The sequence below is a fragment of the Rhinoderma darwinii genome, chromosome 1 (genome assembly GCF_050947455.1).
Source record: "Rhinoderma darwinii isolate aRhiDar2 chromosome 1, aRhiDar2.hap1, whole genome shotgun sequence".
Lineage (NCBI taxonomy): Eukaryota > Metazoa > Chordata > Amphibia > Anura > Rhinodermatidae > Rhinoderma > Rhinoderma darwinii.
In genome coordinates this window covers 72,657,376-72,673,709 of record NC_134687.1, presented here as the reverse complement: position 1 = coordinate 72,673,709, position 16,334 = coordinate 72,657,376, and the positions used below count along the sequence as shown (strand labels likewise).

Genomic DNA, 16,334 nt, shown 5'->3' with positions numbered 1-16,334 from the left:
GCCTGTATGCCGTTCCCTACAGGGGGGGGGCCTGTATGCGTTCCCTACAGGGGGGGGGGGCCTGTATGCCGTTCCCTACAGGGGGCCTGTATGCCGTTCCCTACAGGGGGGGGGGGGCCTGTATGCCGTTCCCTACAGGGGGGGGGGCCTGTATGCCGTTCCCTACAGGGGGGGGGGGGCCTGTATGCCGTTCCCTACAGGGGGGGGGGCCTGTATGCCTTTCCCTACAGGGGGGGGGGCCTGTATGGCGTTCTCTACAAGGGGGGCTGTATGGCGTTCTCTACAAGGGGGCTGTATGGCGTTCTCTACAAGGGGGCTGTATGGCGTTCTCTACAAGGGGGCTGTATGGCGTTCTCTACAAGGGGGGCTGTATGGCGTTCTCTACAAGGGGGGCTGTATGGCGTTCTCTACAAGGGGGGCTGTATGGCGTTCTCTACAAGGGGGGCTGTATGGCGCTCTCTACAAGGGGGGCTGTATGGCGCTCTCTACAAGGGGGGCTGTATGGCGCTCTCTACAAGGGGGGCTGTATGGCGCTCTCTACAAGGGGGGCTGTATGGCGCTCTCTACAAGGGGGGCTGTATGGCGCTCTCTACAAGGGGGGCTGTATGGCGCTCTCTACAAGGGGGGCTGTATGGCGCTCTCTACAAGGGGGGCTGTATGGCGCTCTCTACAAGGGGGGCTGTATGGCGCTCTCTACAAGGGGGGCTGTATGGCGCTCTCTACAAGGGGGGCTGTATGGCGCTCTCTACAAGGGGGGCTGTATGGCGCTCTCTACAAGGGGGGCTGTATGGCGCTCTCTACAAGGGGGGCTGTATGGCGCTCTCTACAAGGGGGGCTGTATGGCGTTCGCGCCATATAGCCCCCCCCCTGTAGAGAACGCCATACAGCCCCCCCCCTGTAGAGAACGCCATACAGCCCCCCCCCTGTAGAGAACGCCATACAGCCCCCCCCTGTAGAGAACGCCATACAGCCCCCCCCCTGTAGAGAGCGCCATACAGCCCCCCCCTGTAGAGAGCGCCATACAGCCCACCCCGTAGATAACGCCATACAGCCCTCCCCCTGTAGATAACGCCATACAGCCCCCCCCCCTGTAGAGAGCGCCATACAGCCCCCCCTGTAGTGAACGCCATACAGACCCCCCCTGTAGAGAACGCCATACAGACCCCCCCTGTAGAGAACGCCATACAGCCCCCCCTGTAGAGAACGCCATACAGCCCCCTTTGTAGATATCTACAGGGGGCGCTGTAAAAAAGGCACTATCTACAAGGGGGGGGGGGTTGTGTGACACCTAGGGGAGGGGGGGCCCCAGTCAAGAGTTTGCTATGGGGCCCAGTCTTTCCTAGTTACGCCCCTGATTCATACAGTTTGCATCATTGTTGGCTGCACATCCCATTTACACAGAGACAAACTATCCATGTCGACAAGTTTTACTGCTGCATAAAATGTGATCAGCTGACAAATGAGGGCTTGCTTGTATGTCAGCTGATTGCCGGGCCTTTTAAAAGGGGCCGATTATGGGGAATAAGCTTTCCGTTCCCCAATCATCGGCCTGTGTAAAGCCCCATGCACACGACCGTAGATTTTAATTACGGACCCATTCATTTCTATGGCCGACAGACATCCTCCCGTATATTTATGGGAAGGTGTCCGGGCCGTAGAAAGCTTCTGTAAAAAATAGGACGGCGTCCTATTTTTTTTATTTTACCAACTGCACTCCCATACCTTATAATGGGAGCACAGCCCACAAATGCGGGTGACTAACCGCGACCGTCCATGACCGTAATCACAGGAAGGGATTACAGGCACGGTCAGGTGCATGAGGCCTAGAAGGGCCTTTAGTTTACCATTTACACAAATCAATAAAAGCATCAGTCCAGTTATAAGTTCCCACCCGAACGAACATCAGAAATGGAATGACGCTCCTGCACGCTGGGAGGTATTGTTACCGTGGCAACCATATGATCCCTGGAGTGTATCGAGCCTTCTCCAGGCATCGGCCGGTTGCCATGGCAGCAGTACCGCCCAACGTACAGTGGCGTCTTTCCATGCCCGATGGTAGTTCAGGGAGGAAAATATCCGCCCTGGAGTGCGTGCCTTCGCAAAGAAAATTCAATCTCCCCTAGCAGTCTAACTTGTGTCCAATGCCCCCTCCCGCTCGCACTATCCATACCGCCGCCCCCTATTCTTACGTATCTCATCCCTCACTTTCCCTACCGCTCCACCTCCTTATTCTCCCTTCCCCCAGGGGTGGGTGGATAGAAAGAAAAGAAAACTTACAGCCCAGTGGCGCACGACACAGAAAAGATGGAAGCGGACGGAATTGAAACAAGAAGCATATTGGTAAGTTAAATTACTATGAAGGCAGTGTACTCTGGTACATCATTTTGTTTTTCCCTGGAAAGCCACTTTAATAGTAGTCTATAGTCCATGCTGTAAAGAATAGTGCTTACCTCTGTGGACGAGGGCCTGTGTGGCCAGCATGCTTACGACTGAGAAGGGGACAGCTGAAATTAAAGAAAAAAAATATATATATATTACACCGAATCTATTTGAAAAGTGTCGGTCTGACTGGACAGTAACTTGTATATTATATTTATATATTATTCCACCTATTTCCTCATCAATAGGAACGCTTAAAAGCAACCAGAGCAATCGCAGCAGTAGCTTTGATGACAAATTACTTCAGACTACCACTTCCCAAATGGACAAAGACCTGGATGATCGGCCTATAAAAGCGAGTCCATTGGGTTACCATTGGGGGGGGTATAAAACGTCCCTCCTAGTATGATCCCCTGCCCGATCTGATGTCGAATTAGTGTATCTCTACACCCAAAGTCAGATCGGAAAATGATTTGCTTTATGTTCTGGCTACTTGCAGCCACCATTAGGGTATGTTGACACGGCTCATTTTCAGCCGTTTTTCGGGCCGTAAACGTACCGAAAGATGGCTAAAAATACGGAGGCTGAAGTGCCCATTGATTTAAATAGGAAAAACAGCGTTTCGTTCCCAAAGGGCGGTTTTTTACGCAGCAGTTTGTAAAAACGGCCTGTAAAAAACGCCCCGGAAAAAAAAAAAGTGCATGTCACTTCTTGAGCTGGTTTTTTTGAGCTGTTTTTCATGGTCTCAATAAAAAAAAATAGCTACAAAAACAACCGTAAAAAAAACGCATCAAAAAACGCCTGATGCATGAGAAACGGCTGAAAATCAGGGGCTGTTTTCCCTCGAAAACAGCTTCGTATTTTACAGCCGTTTTTTGTTAGGCGTGTGAACATACCCTTAGAGATTTTATATTCAACTCCACAATAACACAGTATGCAGTAAGCTCCTATGCTTCCTCTAGTACTGATGGCAGGCAAACAGAAGATTTGTCTTAAATCTTTGTCTAATGCAACTGGATGACAGGCAAAAAAAAATTTCTCTAAAAATTTAGAAGCCAAAAATAGATTTTGTTACCATACTGAGCCTCTACCTGAGAGTATTCCGCACCCATCTCGAAAACGGAGGAAACAGGGAGCTGTGTTTCTGTAAGGGCCTGTTCATCTCACCGTTCGCTTTCCGTTCCGGGGTTCCGTCGGAGGTTTCCGTCGGGTGAACCCCGCAACGGAAAGTGAAACCACAACTTCCGTTTCAGTCACCATTGATATCAATGGTGACGGAAACATTGCGAATGGTTTCCGTTCGTCACCATTCCGGCAGATTTCTGTTTCAACGACGGAATCAATAGCGGAGTCGACAGCGCTATTGATTCCGTCAGAAAAATGGAAATCTGCCGGAATAGTGATGAACGGAAACCATTAGCCATGTTTCAGTCACCATTGATATCAATGGTGACTGAAACGGAAGCTGTGGTTTCACTTTAACTATCCGTTGCAGGGTTCACCCGACGGAAACCTCCGACGGAACCCCGGAACGGAAAGCGAACGGTGAGATGAACAGGCCCCTAACTTCTATTCACATCTATAGAAGTTATAGAAACAGCGTAGCACAGCAAGCACAGTTATTTCTGTAATCCCAGCCACCTCCCGCTGACAGTGGCTGACTCACCAATCGAGCAAAGGGTCAGGGGACCCCGATTTCCGATATAGGTTTGAGTGCCAGAGCTACATCTATCAGACGTTTATGGCATATCCTGTGGATATGCCATAAACGTCTAAGATGGGAAAAAATCTTTAAGCATTTCCTATATGCAAAATGAAGTCAAAACCTGACATTACAGAGCTGGTTACTCTAGAGAAAACGGAAATACTAAGGGCGGATTTACACGAACGGGATTTGCGTCCGTGCAAACCGCGTGAATTTCACGAGGATCACACGGGCCTATGCAAGTCTATGGGGCAGTGCAGACTGTCCGTGATTTTTGCGCAGCGTGAGTCCTCTGCGTAAAACTCACGACAGGTTCTATATTTCTGCGTTTTTCGCGCATCACGCACCCATTGAAGCCAATGGGTGCGTGAAAATCACGCGCACCACTCGGACGCACTTCCGTGGGACGCGCGTTATTCGCGCAACAGCAGTAAAAAAATTAATGTAAACAGTGCTTTTAGGTTTACAAACATCCAAAACGGAGTGTCATTAACCCCTTGATGACCGCCGATAAGCCTTTTCACGGCGGTCATTAATGGGCTTTATTCTACAGCGCCGCCATTCCACGGCGCTGCATTAGAATAAAGAAAAAAAGAGAGCTGTCAAATCTCCCAGAGGTAGCTGAGGGCGTCCCTGCTCTGCCGTGTGAGATCGATATTAGTATCGATCTCACCCGTTTAACCCCTCAGATGCGATGCTCTCATCCCACCAACACCCGGCGATAAGATCGCTGAGTGTCTGTGTCTGCAATGGCAAAAGTATTGCAGTGTATTATAATAGCGATCGGAGGATCGCATAGTGTAGTCCCCTAGTGTGACTAGTATAAAAGTTAAAAAAAAGTTGAATAAAGTTAATTTAAAAAAAAACACTTTTTCCCCTTACAAACTGATTTACTATTAAATAAAAACCACAATAAAGCAAAAAAGTTGCACATATTTGGTATCGCCATGTCCGTAACGACCCCGACTATAAATCGATTACATTATTTAACCCGCACTGTAAACGCCGTAAAAAATAAAACAAAAAACTATGGAAGAATTGCTGTTTTCTGTTAATCCTGACTTTAAAAAAATGTGATAAAAAGTGATCAAAGTCATATCTACTCTCAAATGGTACCAATAAAAACGACAAGACGTCCCGCAAGAAACATGACCATATACAGCTATGTCGACGCAAAAATAAAAAAAAGTTATAGCTCTTCGAATGTGACAATGGAAAAATTTAGAAAATCGCTTGGTCATTAGGGCCCAGAATGAAAGCAGGGGGAAGGGGTTAATGATGGCGGCTGCGTGAAAAGCACGCAGCCGCGCAACATATGAACATGACAGACGGAGCTGTTAAGTGCCTTTTGCACGCTTTTTGCGTGCGCAAAACGCACTCGCTCGTGTAAATCCGCCCTAAGGCTGTGTGCTGCAGTCAAAACCCATGCCGCAAAACTGCATGCATTTTACGGCAATTTTGAGACGCAGTGATTGGCCATGCAGTTTTTACATGTGAAGCATGTAGAAGATGTTTTTCACCTGCGTCTGCCAGCACAAGGGAGAACAGATCCGTCATGGGCTATAGAAGGAGAAAGCAGTACAGGAATTAAGCTGTGCTGATACACGAGCTAGTGGGAGGGACAACCCCATACAAAAAAAAAGCCTAAAACTAGAGTCGGTTGCAAATGGTATACAAGGGGGTCTAAAAAATTAATGATAGAATTAGGTTATGTTCACACGGCAGTGTCCATTACGGCTGAAATCACGGAGCTGTTTTCATGAGAAAACAGCTCCTGAATTTCAGACGTAATGGCATGTTGCCGGCTTTTTTTCGCAGCGTCCATTACGGATGTAATTGGAGCTGTTCTTCTATGGTGCCAATGGAAACGGCTCCAATTACGTCCCAAGAAGTGACAGGCACTTCTTTGACGCGTGCGTCTTTTTTACAGCGGCGCGTAAAAAAAATGACCGTCGGCACAGAACATCATAAAACCCATTCAAATGAATGGGCAGATGTTTGCCGGCGAATTGGAGCCGTATTTTCGGACGTAATTCGAGGTTAAAACGCCCGAATTACGTCCGGAAATAGGGTGTGTGAACCCAGCCTAAAGGTTGCATCCTAAATTTTAGTGCAAGTTTTTTTTTCTATTTTTGAACTCTTGGTAAACGCATACATAAGATACTTTTTTTTTCCCCATGTCGAAGGTTTCCATAACTTTTATCTTACCAGTCCCAGTAAGCTGAGTGACATGTATAGGAATACAGATACTGGTAAGCAAGAAGAGGGAAGGAGGGAGCAGCACATACGTAGGGCTTTAGCTTACCCAAGCAACGACGAGAGTATTTGGTTATGCTTGTGTTCTGCTGCACAACTCAAAAAAAATCAAAATACTATGGCAATCAGATATACTTTCCTCCATTGAGTAATAAGAAAACGGCATGTTCTTGCAAGTCACAGTGTAGGGCAGGGGTCTCAAACTCGGCCGGGTAAGTGGGCCGCATATAGAAAAAATGGGAAGTTGACGGGCCGCATTACTTTCAAATTTGATACAATACAAAATTATTGTTAATCAATTAGTTATTTGAACTACTATAACACTATATTACTAGAATAATAATACTACATTGCTATAATAATAGCGCTAGGTTAAAATTTGAGATATTTCTCCACGTGCTTATTTCAACAATCCAGCTTTCCAGTTTAAGTGTCGCCAAATGCAGTCCGGCGGCTCAGTTAGCACACGTCAAGATTGGGTAGCCCCTTTTTAGATAGTGCCGCAGTGCCCTCTGTGGATAGTGCCGCAGTGCCCTCTGTGGATGCTGCCGCAGTGCCCTCTGTGGATGCTGCCGCAGTGCCCTCTGTGGATGCTGCCGCAGTGCCCTCTGTGGATGCTGCCGCAGTGCCCTCTGTGGATAAGGCAACACACCCCTAGATAAGGCCACAGTGCCCTCTGTAGATAAGGCCACAGTGCCCTCTGTAGATAAGGCCACAGTGCCCTCTGTAGATAAGGCCACAGTGCCCTCTGTAGATAAGGCCACAGTGCCCTCTGTAGATAAGGCCACAGTGCCCTCTGTAGATAAGGCCACAGTGCCCTCTGTAGATAAGGCCACAGTGCCCTCTGCAGAGGCTGGCCACAGTGCCCTCTGCAGAGGCTGGCCACAGTGCCCTCTGCAGAGGCTGGCCACAGTGCCCTCTGCAGAGGCTGGCCCCAGTGCCCTCTGCAGAGGCTGGCCCCAGTGCCCTCTGCAGAGGCTGGCCCCAGTGCCCTCTGCAGAGGCTGGCCCCAGTGCCCTCTGCAGAGGCTGGCCCCAGTGCCCTCTGCAGAGGCTGGCCCCAGTGCCCTCTGCAGAGGCTGGCCCCAGTGCCCTCTGCAGAGGCTGGCCCCAGTGCCCTCTGCAGAGGCTGGCCCCAGTGCCCTCTGCAGAGGCTGGCCCCAGTGCCCTCTGCAGAGGCTGGCCCCAGTGCCCTCTGCAGAGGCTGGCCCCAGTGCCCTCTGCAGAGGCTGGCCCCAGTGCCCTCTGCAGAGGCTGGCCCCAGTGCCCTCTGCAGAGGCTGGCCCCAGTGCCCTCTGCAGAGGCTGGCCCCAGTGCCCTCTGCAGAGGCTGGCCCCAGTGCCCTCTGCAGAGGCTGGCCCCAGTGCCCTCTGCAGAGGCTGGCCCCAGTGCCCTCTGCAGAGGCTGGCCCCAGTGCCCTCTGCAGAGGCTGGCCCCAGTGCCCTCTGCAGAGGCTGGCCCCAGTGCCCTCTGCAGAGGCTGGCCCCAGTGCCCTCTGCAGAGGCTGGCCCCAGTGCCCTCTGCAGAGGCTGGCCCCAGTGCCCTCTGCAGAGGCTGGCCCCAGTGCCCTCTGCAGAGGCTGGCCCCAGTGCCCTCTGCAGAGGCTGGCCCCAGTGCCCTCTGCAGAGGCTGGCCCCAGTGCCCTCTGCAGAGGCTGCCCCCAGTGCCCTCTGCAGAGGCTGCCCCCAGTGCCCTCTGCAGAGGCTGCCCCCAGTGCCCTCTGCAGAGGCTGCCCCCAGTGCCCTCTGCAGAGGCTGCCCCCAGTGCCCTCTGCAGAGGCTGCCCCCAGTGATGTCAGGGGCTTGCCCAGAGCTGGAGTCCCAGGCAGAGCGCTAGTAGGCTCTTCCTGGGACTGTGCTCCTGACATCACTGGGACTCCTGCTCTGGGGAAGCCCCTGACATCATTGTCGATGTATGGACAGCGATGTCAGAGGCTTCCCCAGAGACCCGGAGCAGAGCCGATAATAGCGCTCTGCCCGGGACTCCGCTCTGGGGAAGACCCTGACACACTGTCCATATATGGGAAGATATGTCAGGGAATTCCACAGAGTCCCGGAGTAGAGCCTGTACTAGCGCTCTGCCCGGGACTCCGGCTCTAGGGAAGCCCCAGACATCGCTGTTCATATGTGGACAGCGATGTCAGGGAATTCCACAGAGTCCAGGAGCAGAGCCGACACCAGCGCTCTGCTCCGCTCTGTGCACGACCCTGACACACTGTCCATATATGGGCAGCGATGTCAGGGAATTCCACAGAGTCCCGGAGCAGAGCCGACACCAGCACTCTGCTCGGGACTCCGGCTCTGGGGAAGCCCCAGACTTGGCTGTTCATATGTGGACAGCGATGTCAGGGAATTCCACAGAGTCCAGGAGCAGAGCCGACACCAGCGCTCTGCTCTGGGCAAGACCCTGACACACGGTCCATATATGGGCAGCGATGTCAGGGAATTCCACAGAGTCCCGGAGCAGAGCCGACACCAGCGCTCTGCTCGGGACTCAGGCTCTGGGGAAGCCCCAGACATCGCTGTTCATATGTGGACAGCGATGTCAGGGAATTCCAGAGTCTCGGAGCAGAGCCGATACTAGCGGCTCTGTGTCCCGCGGGCCGCAGATGACAGCCCCAGGGGCCGCATGCGGCCCGCGAGCTTGAGACCCCTGGTGTAGGGCCAAGTTCTCAGAGTTTTTGGCGCTGATTTTGACGCAGAAGCTGCATTGGAATGAGCGTCAAATAAACGTCCGAAACCACCTCCCATTGTTTTCAATGGGAGGCAGAGGGTTCTTTTTTTTTTACACTGCAGCTTTTAACCGCTCGCAGTAAAAAACAGCAGCATGGTCTTTCTTGCCACGGTTCCTCCTCTGACTTTCCATTGAAATAATGGGAGGCAGAGAAAGTGTTTTTAGCTGCGTTTTTTGCCTGCGTCCCTCATAGGCCGCGGGCGAAAAACGCTCTGAAGAAGGCGACAAGAAAGAGCAGGCACGTCAAATCTGCCTCAAAATTCCTAAAGGAAATTTGTGGCAAATTTTTTCTGCCTGCAAAACCCTCCATCTGAAAAAGAGAATCAATGGAATCAAGTGCGATGACACTTACATCTGTACCAAAAGCTCTCAGAATTACATTCTTTCAAGACTCTCAGCTCCTCTTCAGTGGGAGCGTAACCACTCTGAAAAAAAAATAAATAATAATAATAGTACTTTTTTATTAAAGAAACATAAAAAAAAGACAACAAACGCTGCTCTCGGTCACTGACAGACGCAACACTGGCGGGAATATCAGCAATTGCGGTATGTCAGGGTTACAAGAAAGAATATCAGTGTCTACCAATACCACTTACAGACCAGAATGCAGGATCAATCCTGGTCAAGTTCTCCGTGTTTAGAAAGGTTGGATTTTTACTCAGCCGATCGTTTGTTTTCTCGCATATAAGTGGCACCACGGTTGCTTGGCGTCCACGTATTTCCTTTCTTCCACAGAAAAGCATCAAATGCACATAGGTACAGTACGTTACTGGAGGGAGTCAGAAACGACAGCCATTGGCTGGACAGTCAAACTACCCTATGTCTATGGCCAGCTTCATGCAGCACCACCACAGGAAATCAAGAGGTCATTGTCAGGAGAGCCGACGGCTCATCTCGAAAGGGAATCTGTCACATTGAAAATGCAGTCTGACCTGCGGGCCGCATGTTATAGAGCGGGAGGAGCAGATTGATAGTTCTGTGGAGAAAAGGTTAGTAGAACTTCTAAATCTGTGCTCATATTGGGCTTAGGAGTCCAGTGGGCGGTCCTACTCAATGATTGACAAGACTTTCCTTTATGAGCATGCATACAGAGATCGTGGTCAATCACTGAGCAGGACCGCCCACTGGAGGTCACGCTACTGAAATTATCTGCAACTACAGTTACCGCTACAAGGCACTTAAGCTGCGACAAAGGTAATGAAAGTCCTTGTGACCCGCAGGTTGCTCCAAAACATTTGCAAAAAATCCAGCATCTTCGCATCTCTTGTGACTGTGGAGTAGCGTCAACTTGTGGGTCGCAATGCAATCACATTGACCTTAATTATTTTCGAAGAAGACCGCGCTAGAGCGATATTTGGCAACGCGACATTTGTCACGGCCAAAGTCGCCGTGTAGCCTTAGCTCATTTGTTGTCTATGGCAGAACTCAAGTCATGCTCCGATAATCGTGGTAAGAAGCCAGTCTGGTAATAGGAAAGCACTGATCTGGTGATTATATGTTGGGAAAAAAATAATGTTACCTGTAAAAATCCCAAAAAGTGACTTCATAAGGCATGTTGACCTAAAGCTGGCCATAGACATAAGTCACGGTCTTCACTATAAAGGGTACGTCGAAATGTAGCATCAACACTGCAGCATTAGGCGATGTTCACACAGAGGATACGCTGCGTGAAAACACGCAGAATATCCATCCTTGAACACGCGAGGAATTCCGCCCAAAAAAAACACTGAATTGCGGTGCAGTTTTTCAAGCAGAATCTATGTTGTGGAAAACAGTCGCTGAAAAAAAACAACACGATTGCCCCATTCTCATAGCGACACGACCCCCTGGCCTCCTGTAATGACACTGCAGCCCATGTGAGAACACATCATTCCAGACTGCACGGAGACCAGAAGAAAGCGTCGCCATGACCAAACCCAGGGGTAAGTATTAACCTTTTTATTCATTTCAAAGTTTATTTTTTTCTGATTTGCAATTTTTGGGGCGGAATCATAGCCATTTCACCACAAAACTCGCAACATTTGCCATTTGTTTCAGGCTTCACATCCCTATTGAATTTAATGGGGAAAACCTGCAATAGAACAGCAGCGATTCCAAAGCATAAATTGACAGGCTGCGGATTACAAAAACAAAACAAAACACTAGTTTATTAATGTGTTTTCAGCTGATTTTTTTTCGCAGCGTGTGAATGACATTTGGTAAAATCTCATCCACTCTGCTACTGTAATACGTTGCGGATTTTCCACAATTAAATCAGTTGCGGAAAATCTGTAGCGTTTACGCTGTGTGTGAACTTACCCTTAGGCCTCATGCACACAAACTTATTTTTGTCCTCCTGTAAATACGGGTCCTTGGTCACACGTATTCGACCCGTATTGCACCAGTATTTACGGACCCGTGCCCGTAAATACGGGTCCGGTGTCACCAGTATTCCACTCGTATTTATGGGCACGTTTTCGCTGCAAAATTGCACTGCACTAATCGGCAGCCCCTTCTCTTTATCAGTGCAGGATAGAGAGAAGGGGCAGCCCTTTCCGCAGAAAAAGTAACAGAAATTCATACTTACCCGGCCGTTGTCTTGGTGACGGTGTCCCTCTTGACATCCAGCCCGACCTCCCTGGATGACGCGGCAGTCCATGTGACCGCTGCAGCCAGTGATTGGCTGCAGCAGGTCACATGGGCTGAAACGTCATCCCAGGAGGCCAGACTGGAGGAAGAAGCAAGGAGTTCTGGGTAAGTATGAACGTCTTTTTTTTTTTTTTTTTTTTTTACAGGTTAATCTATATTGTGATCGGAAGTCACTGTCCAGGGTGCTGAAACAGTTACTGCCGATCGTTTAACTCTTTCAGCACCCTGGACAGTGACTATTTACTGACGTCGCCTAGCAACGCTCCCGTAATTACAGGTGCACACACGTAGTCACCCGTAATTGCAGGAGCCCCATAGACTTCTATGGGCCTGCCCGTGCCGTAATTACGACCTGAAATAGGACACGTTCTATATTTTTCAACGGCACCGGCACCTTCCCGTAAGCATACGGGGAGGTACCCGTGGCCAATCCAAGTCCATGGGCCCGTAAAAACGTGCCGTAATTACGGGCGTTTTTACGTTCGTGTGCATGGGTTAACTGTCCGAAATTTCTGTGCAGAAATCCCACAAGAGAAATGGACACGCTGTAGATTGAGAATCCGCACCGCAGGTCAATTTCTGGAAAGAAAATTCTGCAGGGTTCCCGCTACGTGTGGACTTACCGTAAAGAGGACTATTGTACTTGTCTAAATGGGCAGGTTCTTTATAATGTCAGAGCGAGGATAAGTGGCATTTACACAACCCTGGCACCGCTTATTCAGGGAAAGCTTTAGAATCAGATGGGTTGAAATGAAACATGACTGATCCCACAGCAGATGTCAAGTGATGGCCGGTCACCACAGACATGATCAGTGGGTGACACTATTAGCAGTGACCCTCCTCATAAAGGAAACCCCTCACCCCACGGACCGCAGCGTGAAAGCTGCGGGTGTGCTCTCCTATCGCCTGCAGTGCACGGGTAGCCCTTGTACCTGGCTGGACATTATATAATTATATCAGCGGTGCCCTGTACAGAACAGGCTCCCTCCTCGCCGGATACACAGCGCTGTACCTGCATTTTCCTGTGCTGCCGCCCGCTGAGGTTTTCCTGAGGAGAGCTCATGTCCATGGACTGCTATATAATCATGAGGCTAATGTGTCCTGTACAGCGACGTGACCTCCGCACTCCTGCTCTTACAAGTACAGCATGCAGCCCGGAAATCCTTCCTACAGCCGGAAGTGCTAATCCTGCAGCCCGCCCCCTGCCGTACATCGCTACATCTGGCATAACATGGTGTTATTACTGAGGCGAGTGTGCGCGCTATACGGGGGCGGCCTGAAAGGCGACAGTCAGAACTACAAGCGACGCCTTTGAACAGTTATCCATAGCAACTAATCGCGTCCTTGCCCATAACAACCAATCACCATACTGCTTTCATTTTCCTGTCTGCTTTCTAAAAAAAAACAACATATAGTAGGTTGCCATGGGCAACTGCTCCAGTTATGCAATTGGACTTGGCGCGCTGAGTGTCATTATACACCCAATATTTCACACATAACTCATTATAAGGGTATGTTCACACGCTTAACAAAAAACGTCTGAAAATACGGAGCTGTTTTCAAGGGAAAACAGCTCCTGATTTTCAGATGTTTTTTGAGCAACTCGCGTTTTTTGCAGCGTTTTTTACGGACGTTTTTGGAGCTGTTTTCAATAGAGTCTATGAAAAACGGCTCCAAAAACGTCCCAAGAAGTGTCCTGCACTTCTTTTGACAAGCTGTCATTTTACGCGCCGTATTTTGACAGCGACGCGTAAAATTAAGGCTCGTGGGAACAGAACATTGTAATGCCCATTGAAAGCAATGGGCAGATGTTTGTAGGCGTATTAGGGGCGTTTTTTCAGGCGTAAATCGAGGCGCAAAAAGCCTGAATTATATCTGAAAATGGGTCGTGTGAACATACCCTTACATGTCTGCAGGGTTTAATAATAAATATATTACATAGAAAGGAGCCATATCTCCATGATGTGGTACTACTCCTCCCATGTGCTGCAGTGTGGAGTGGGAGAGATACCCACTCCACCTTTCCCATAAAAAATACCAGCCAGGTTGATTCCATCAAAAGGGGGTGTGGTTTGGAGTGTGGCTTCACACCCAATTAGTGACATAAATCGTGTCATCAGGACGTTGTCTGCGCCAGCGCTCGGTAACGAGAGGTAGAGGGGAGTATGTCGGGTAGTTGGGAGATTTTCGGCTGTTCTGGAAGTACAGGAGAATAAGTAGAGTTATAAGTGGTCTCATCTGACCATTGAAACTTCCTCCATGTGTTTAGGGAGTCTGCCCTTTGTTTTTTATCGAACTCAAAACGTGTTTTCTTATGTTTCACTTTAAGGGCCTGTTCACATCAGCGTTGAGGGGTTCCGTTGGAGCTTGCAGTCGACTGCGCTATTGACTCCGTCAAAACAACGGAACCTGTTCACAAACGGGAACCATTAGCAAAGTTTCCATCACCATTGAGATCAATGGTGATGCAAACGGAAGCTAAGGTCTCTGTTTGCCTTTCCGTTGAGGGGTTTTACCCCGAAGGAAACCTCAGACGGAACCCCTCAACTGAAGAGCAACGCTGATGTGAACAGGGCCTAAGAAGTGGCTTTTTTTCTTGCCACTTTTCCATAAAGCCCCACTCTTTGTACGGCTTAGGGTATGTTCACACGCTTAGCAAAAAACGTCTGAAAATACGGGAAAGCGTCTGTCAGCCATAGAAATGAATGGGTCCATAATTACGAACCATAATTACAGATAAAATCTATGGTCGTGTGCATGGGACCTTAGTTACAGACACGTAATTACAGACACATTCACTTCTATTGCCCACGGACACCTTTCCGTATATTTACGGGAAGGAGTCCGTGTCGGAGAAAGCCTCCGCAAAATATAGGACATGTCCTATTTTTTGCTTTTACGGACCGTGCTCCCATACTTTATAATGGGAATATGGCCTGTGGGCTGTGATTACGGGCATGGTCGTGTGCAGGGGGCCTTATTTAGGGGTTTCCTAGCAAAGCAGGTAAGTTTGTATGTACTTACAATTTTTCATTTTTTTTCTTTTATTTTTTTTAAATAAGTTTTTTTTTCTTCATTTTATTGTAACAATTTGGACTATTTTGTCAGGTCCATTACATCAAATAAAATGTTGAATTCATTTTAATTCAGGGGCGTGGCCTGACTATGCATGGAGTAGGATCTTCTGCCTCCACTCCGTACTTTTATCTGGTTTGCACTGAATTGCTGTCACTATCGATACTCTCCTGCCTATAGCTGACTTCCCCTGCCTACACCGAGTCCAGGCATACCTTTTGTTGGTCGTAATGCCGCGGAAGGGAGGTAAAACTCCCATAAAAGCCGGACGAGCTACCGATATTCAAGATGCCGCAGAGCGGGTGCGGAGGTCAGTGACTCCTGCACAGAGAAGGGAGGTTGTTGCGGACCGTCTGAGGAGGTTTGCCAGAAAAGACGGCATGGAGGAGGGATCATCTGCTTGGCCCCAGAGTGACAGACATTGTAGCTCAGACTCAGCGGAGTTATTCTCTGAGGAGGAATCGGCTGGCACAGCTGTAATGGCGCCGCTACCAACGCAGCGGAAATCATCTGATACACGTGTGAGCCCTGGGGTGGCTACTGGTGAGCCCACACTGCCATCAGCTCCCTGACACTGCAGGTTGGGGGAATGAGACGAGCTGTCTGTTCTAAGGCAGGACGTTCACAAGATCTCTAAGAGGACCAGTGAGGTGGAAGCAAGAACCTCGACCCTGGAAGATGACGTGCTTAAAGAGTCTCTGTCACACATTACGTCATGCCCATGGCCGCGGGCCGTCAGGCTCACTCACCTCCTGACGGCCGCAGCCATTGATTTGTGAACGCTGGTCCCCATCTCCTCCTCAGGAGAGGCCAGCGCTCACTTCCGCTTCTTCCGGCCGGGTTAAAGGGCCAGCACGCGCACCTGAATTAATGCACATAATTAGCCCATGAGCACCCTGGACTATCCTGCCTTGCCTAAGCCTGAGCCTTGTTGTCGTTATCCTAGTCTGTCTATGCAAATGGTCTCCTAAATGTTTTCCATTTCCCAGTGTTTCCCGTTCCTGCTACCTGTAACCTGTATCCCGTGCTATCCTGGTCAAGTGCCGTATTGAGCTGAAGTCGTGCTGTGCTGAGTACCACGCCTGTCCTGCTACACCACGCCTAGCGCCTGCCTGCTACCTAGTCCCAGCCGAGCCTGTCTTTATACTGTCTGAGCTACCACAGGTACACCTATACGAACTATAGACTGTGTCCTGTTGGCCAGCTACCATACCGTCAAGGTGGTACAGCCCAGTGGGTCCCCTGTGACACACTACCCAACGTGACACATTATAAGTGCCCTATCTCCTACATAATGTGATCGGCGCTGTAATGTAGATAACAGTGTTTTTAATTTGGAAAAACAATCAATTTTGAGCAAGTAATGCACAATTTTAGATTTATGCTAATTAGTTTCTTAATTCGTTTTTTAATAGACAACTGGGCGTATTTTTACTTTTTTACCAACTGGGTGTTGTAAAGAGAAGTGTATATGATGCTGACTAATCAGCATCATACACTTCTCTCCATTCATTTTTAGCAGTACTCGCAACACAGCTTGATCACGCTGTGCAGTCACA

General features: G+C 49.4%; 1 protein-coding gene across 2 annotated transcripts in view; it reads right to left on the bottom strand.

Annotated features, from left to right (window-relative positions):
• Positions 1-13,668, bottom strand: part of OCIAD1 (OCIA domain containing 1) — a 42,632-nt gene extending 28,964 nt beyond the window's left edge. The window contains exons 1-3 of one of the 2 annotated variants that reach the window (XM_075859621.1): positions 13,639-13,668; positions 9,425-9,497; positions 2,451-2,504 (exon numbers count right to left, since the gene is read on the bottom strand). In XM_075859621.1, the coding sequence (XP_075715736.1) occupies positions 2,451-2,504; positions 9,425-9,497; positions 13,639-13,653 (142 nt within the window). In that variant the 5' untranslated portion in view covers positions 13,654-13,668. Of the gene's footprint in view, positions 1-2,450; positions 2,505-9,424; positions 9,498-12,712; positions 12,990-13,638 lie in introns of those variants that run through there. The other variant, XM_075859614.1, reaches the window with a different exon arrangement.
• Between the last annotated feature and the right edge of the window lie 2,666 nt (positions 13,669-16,334).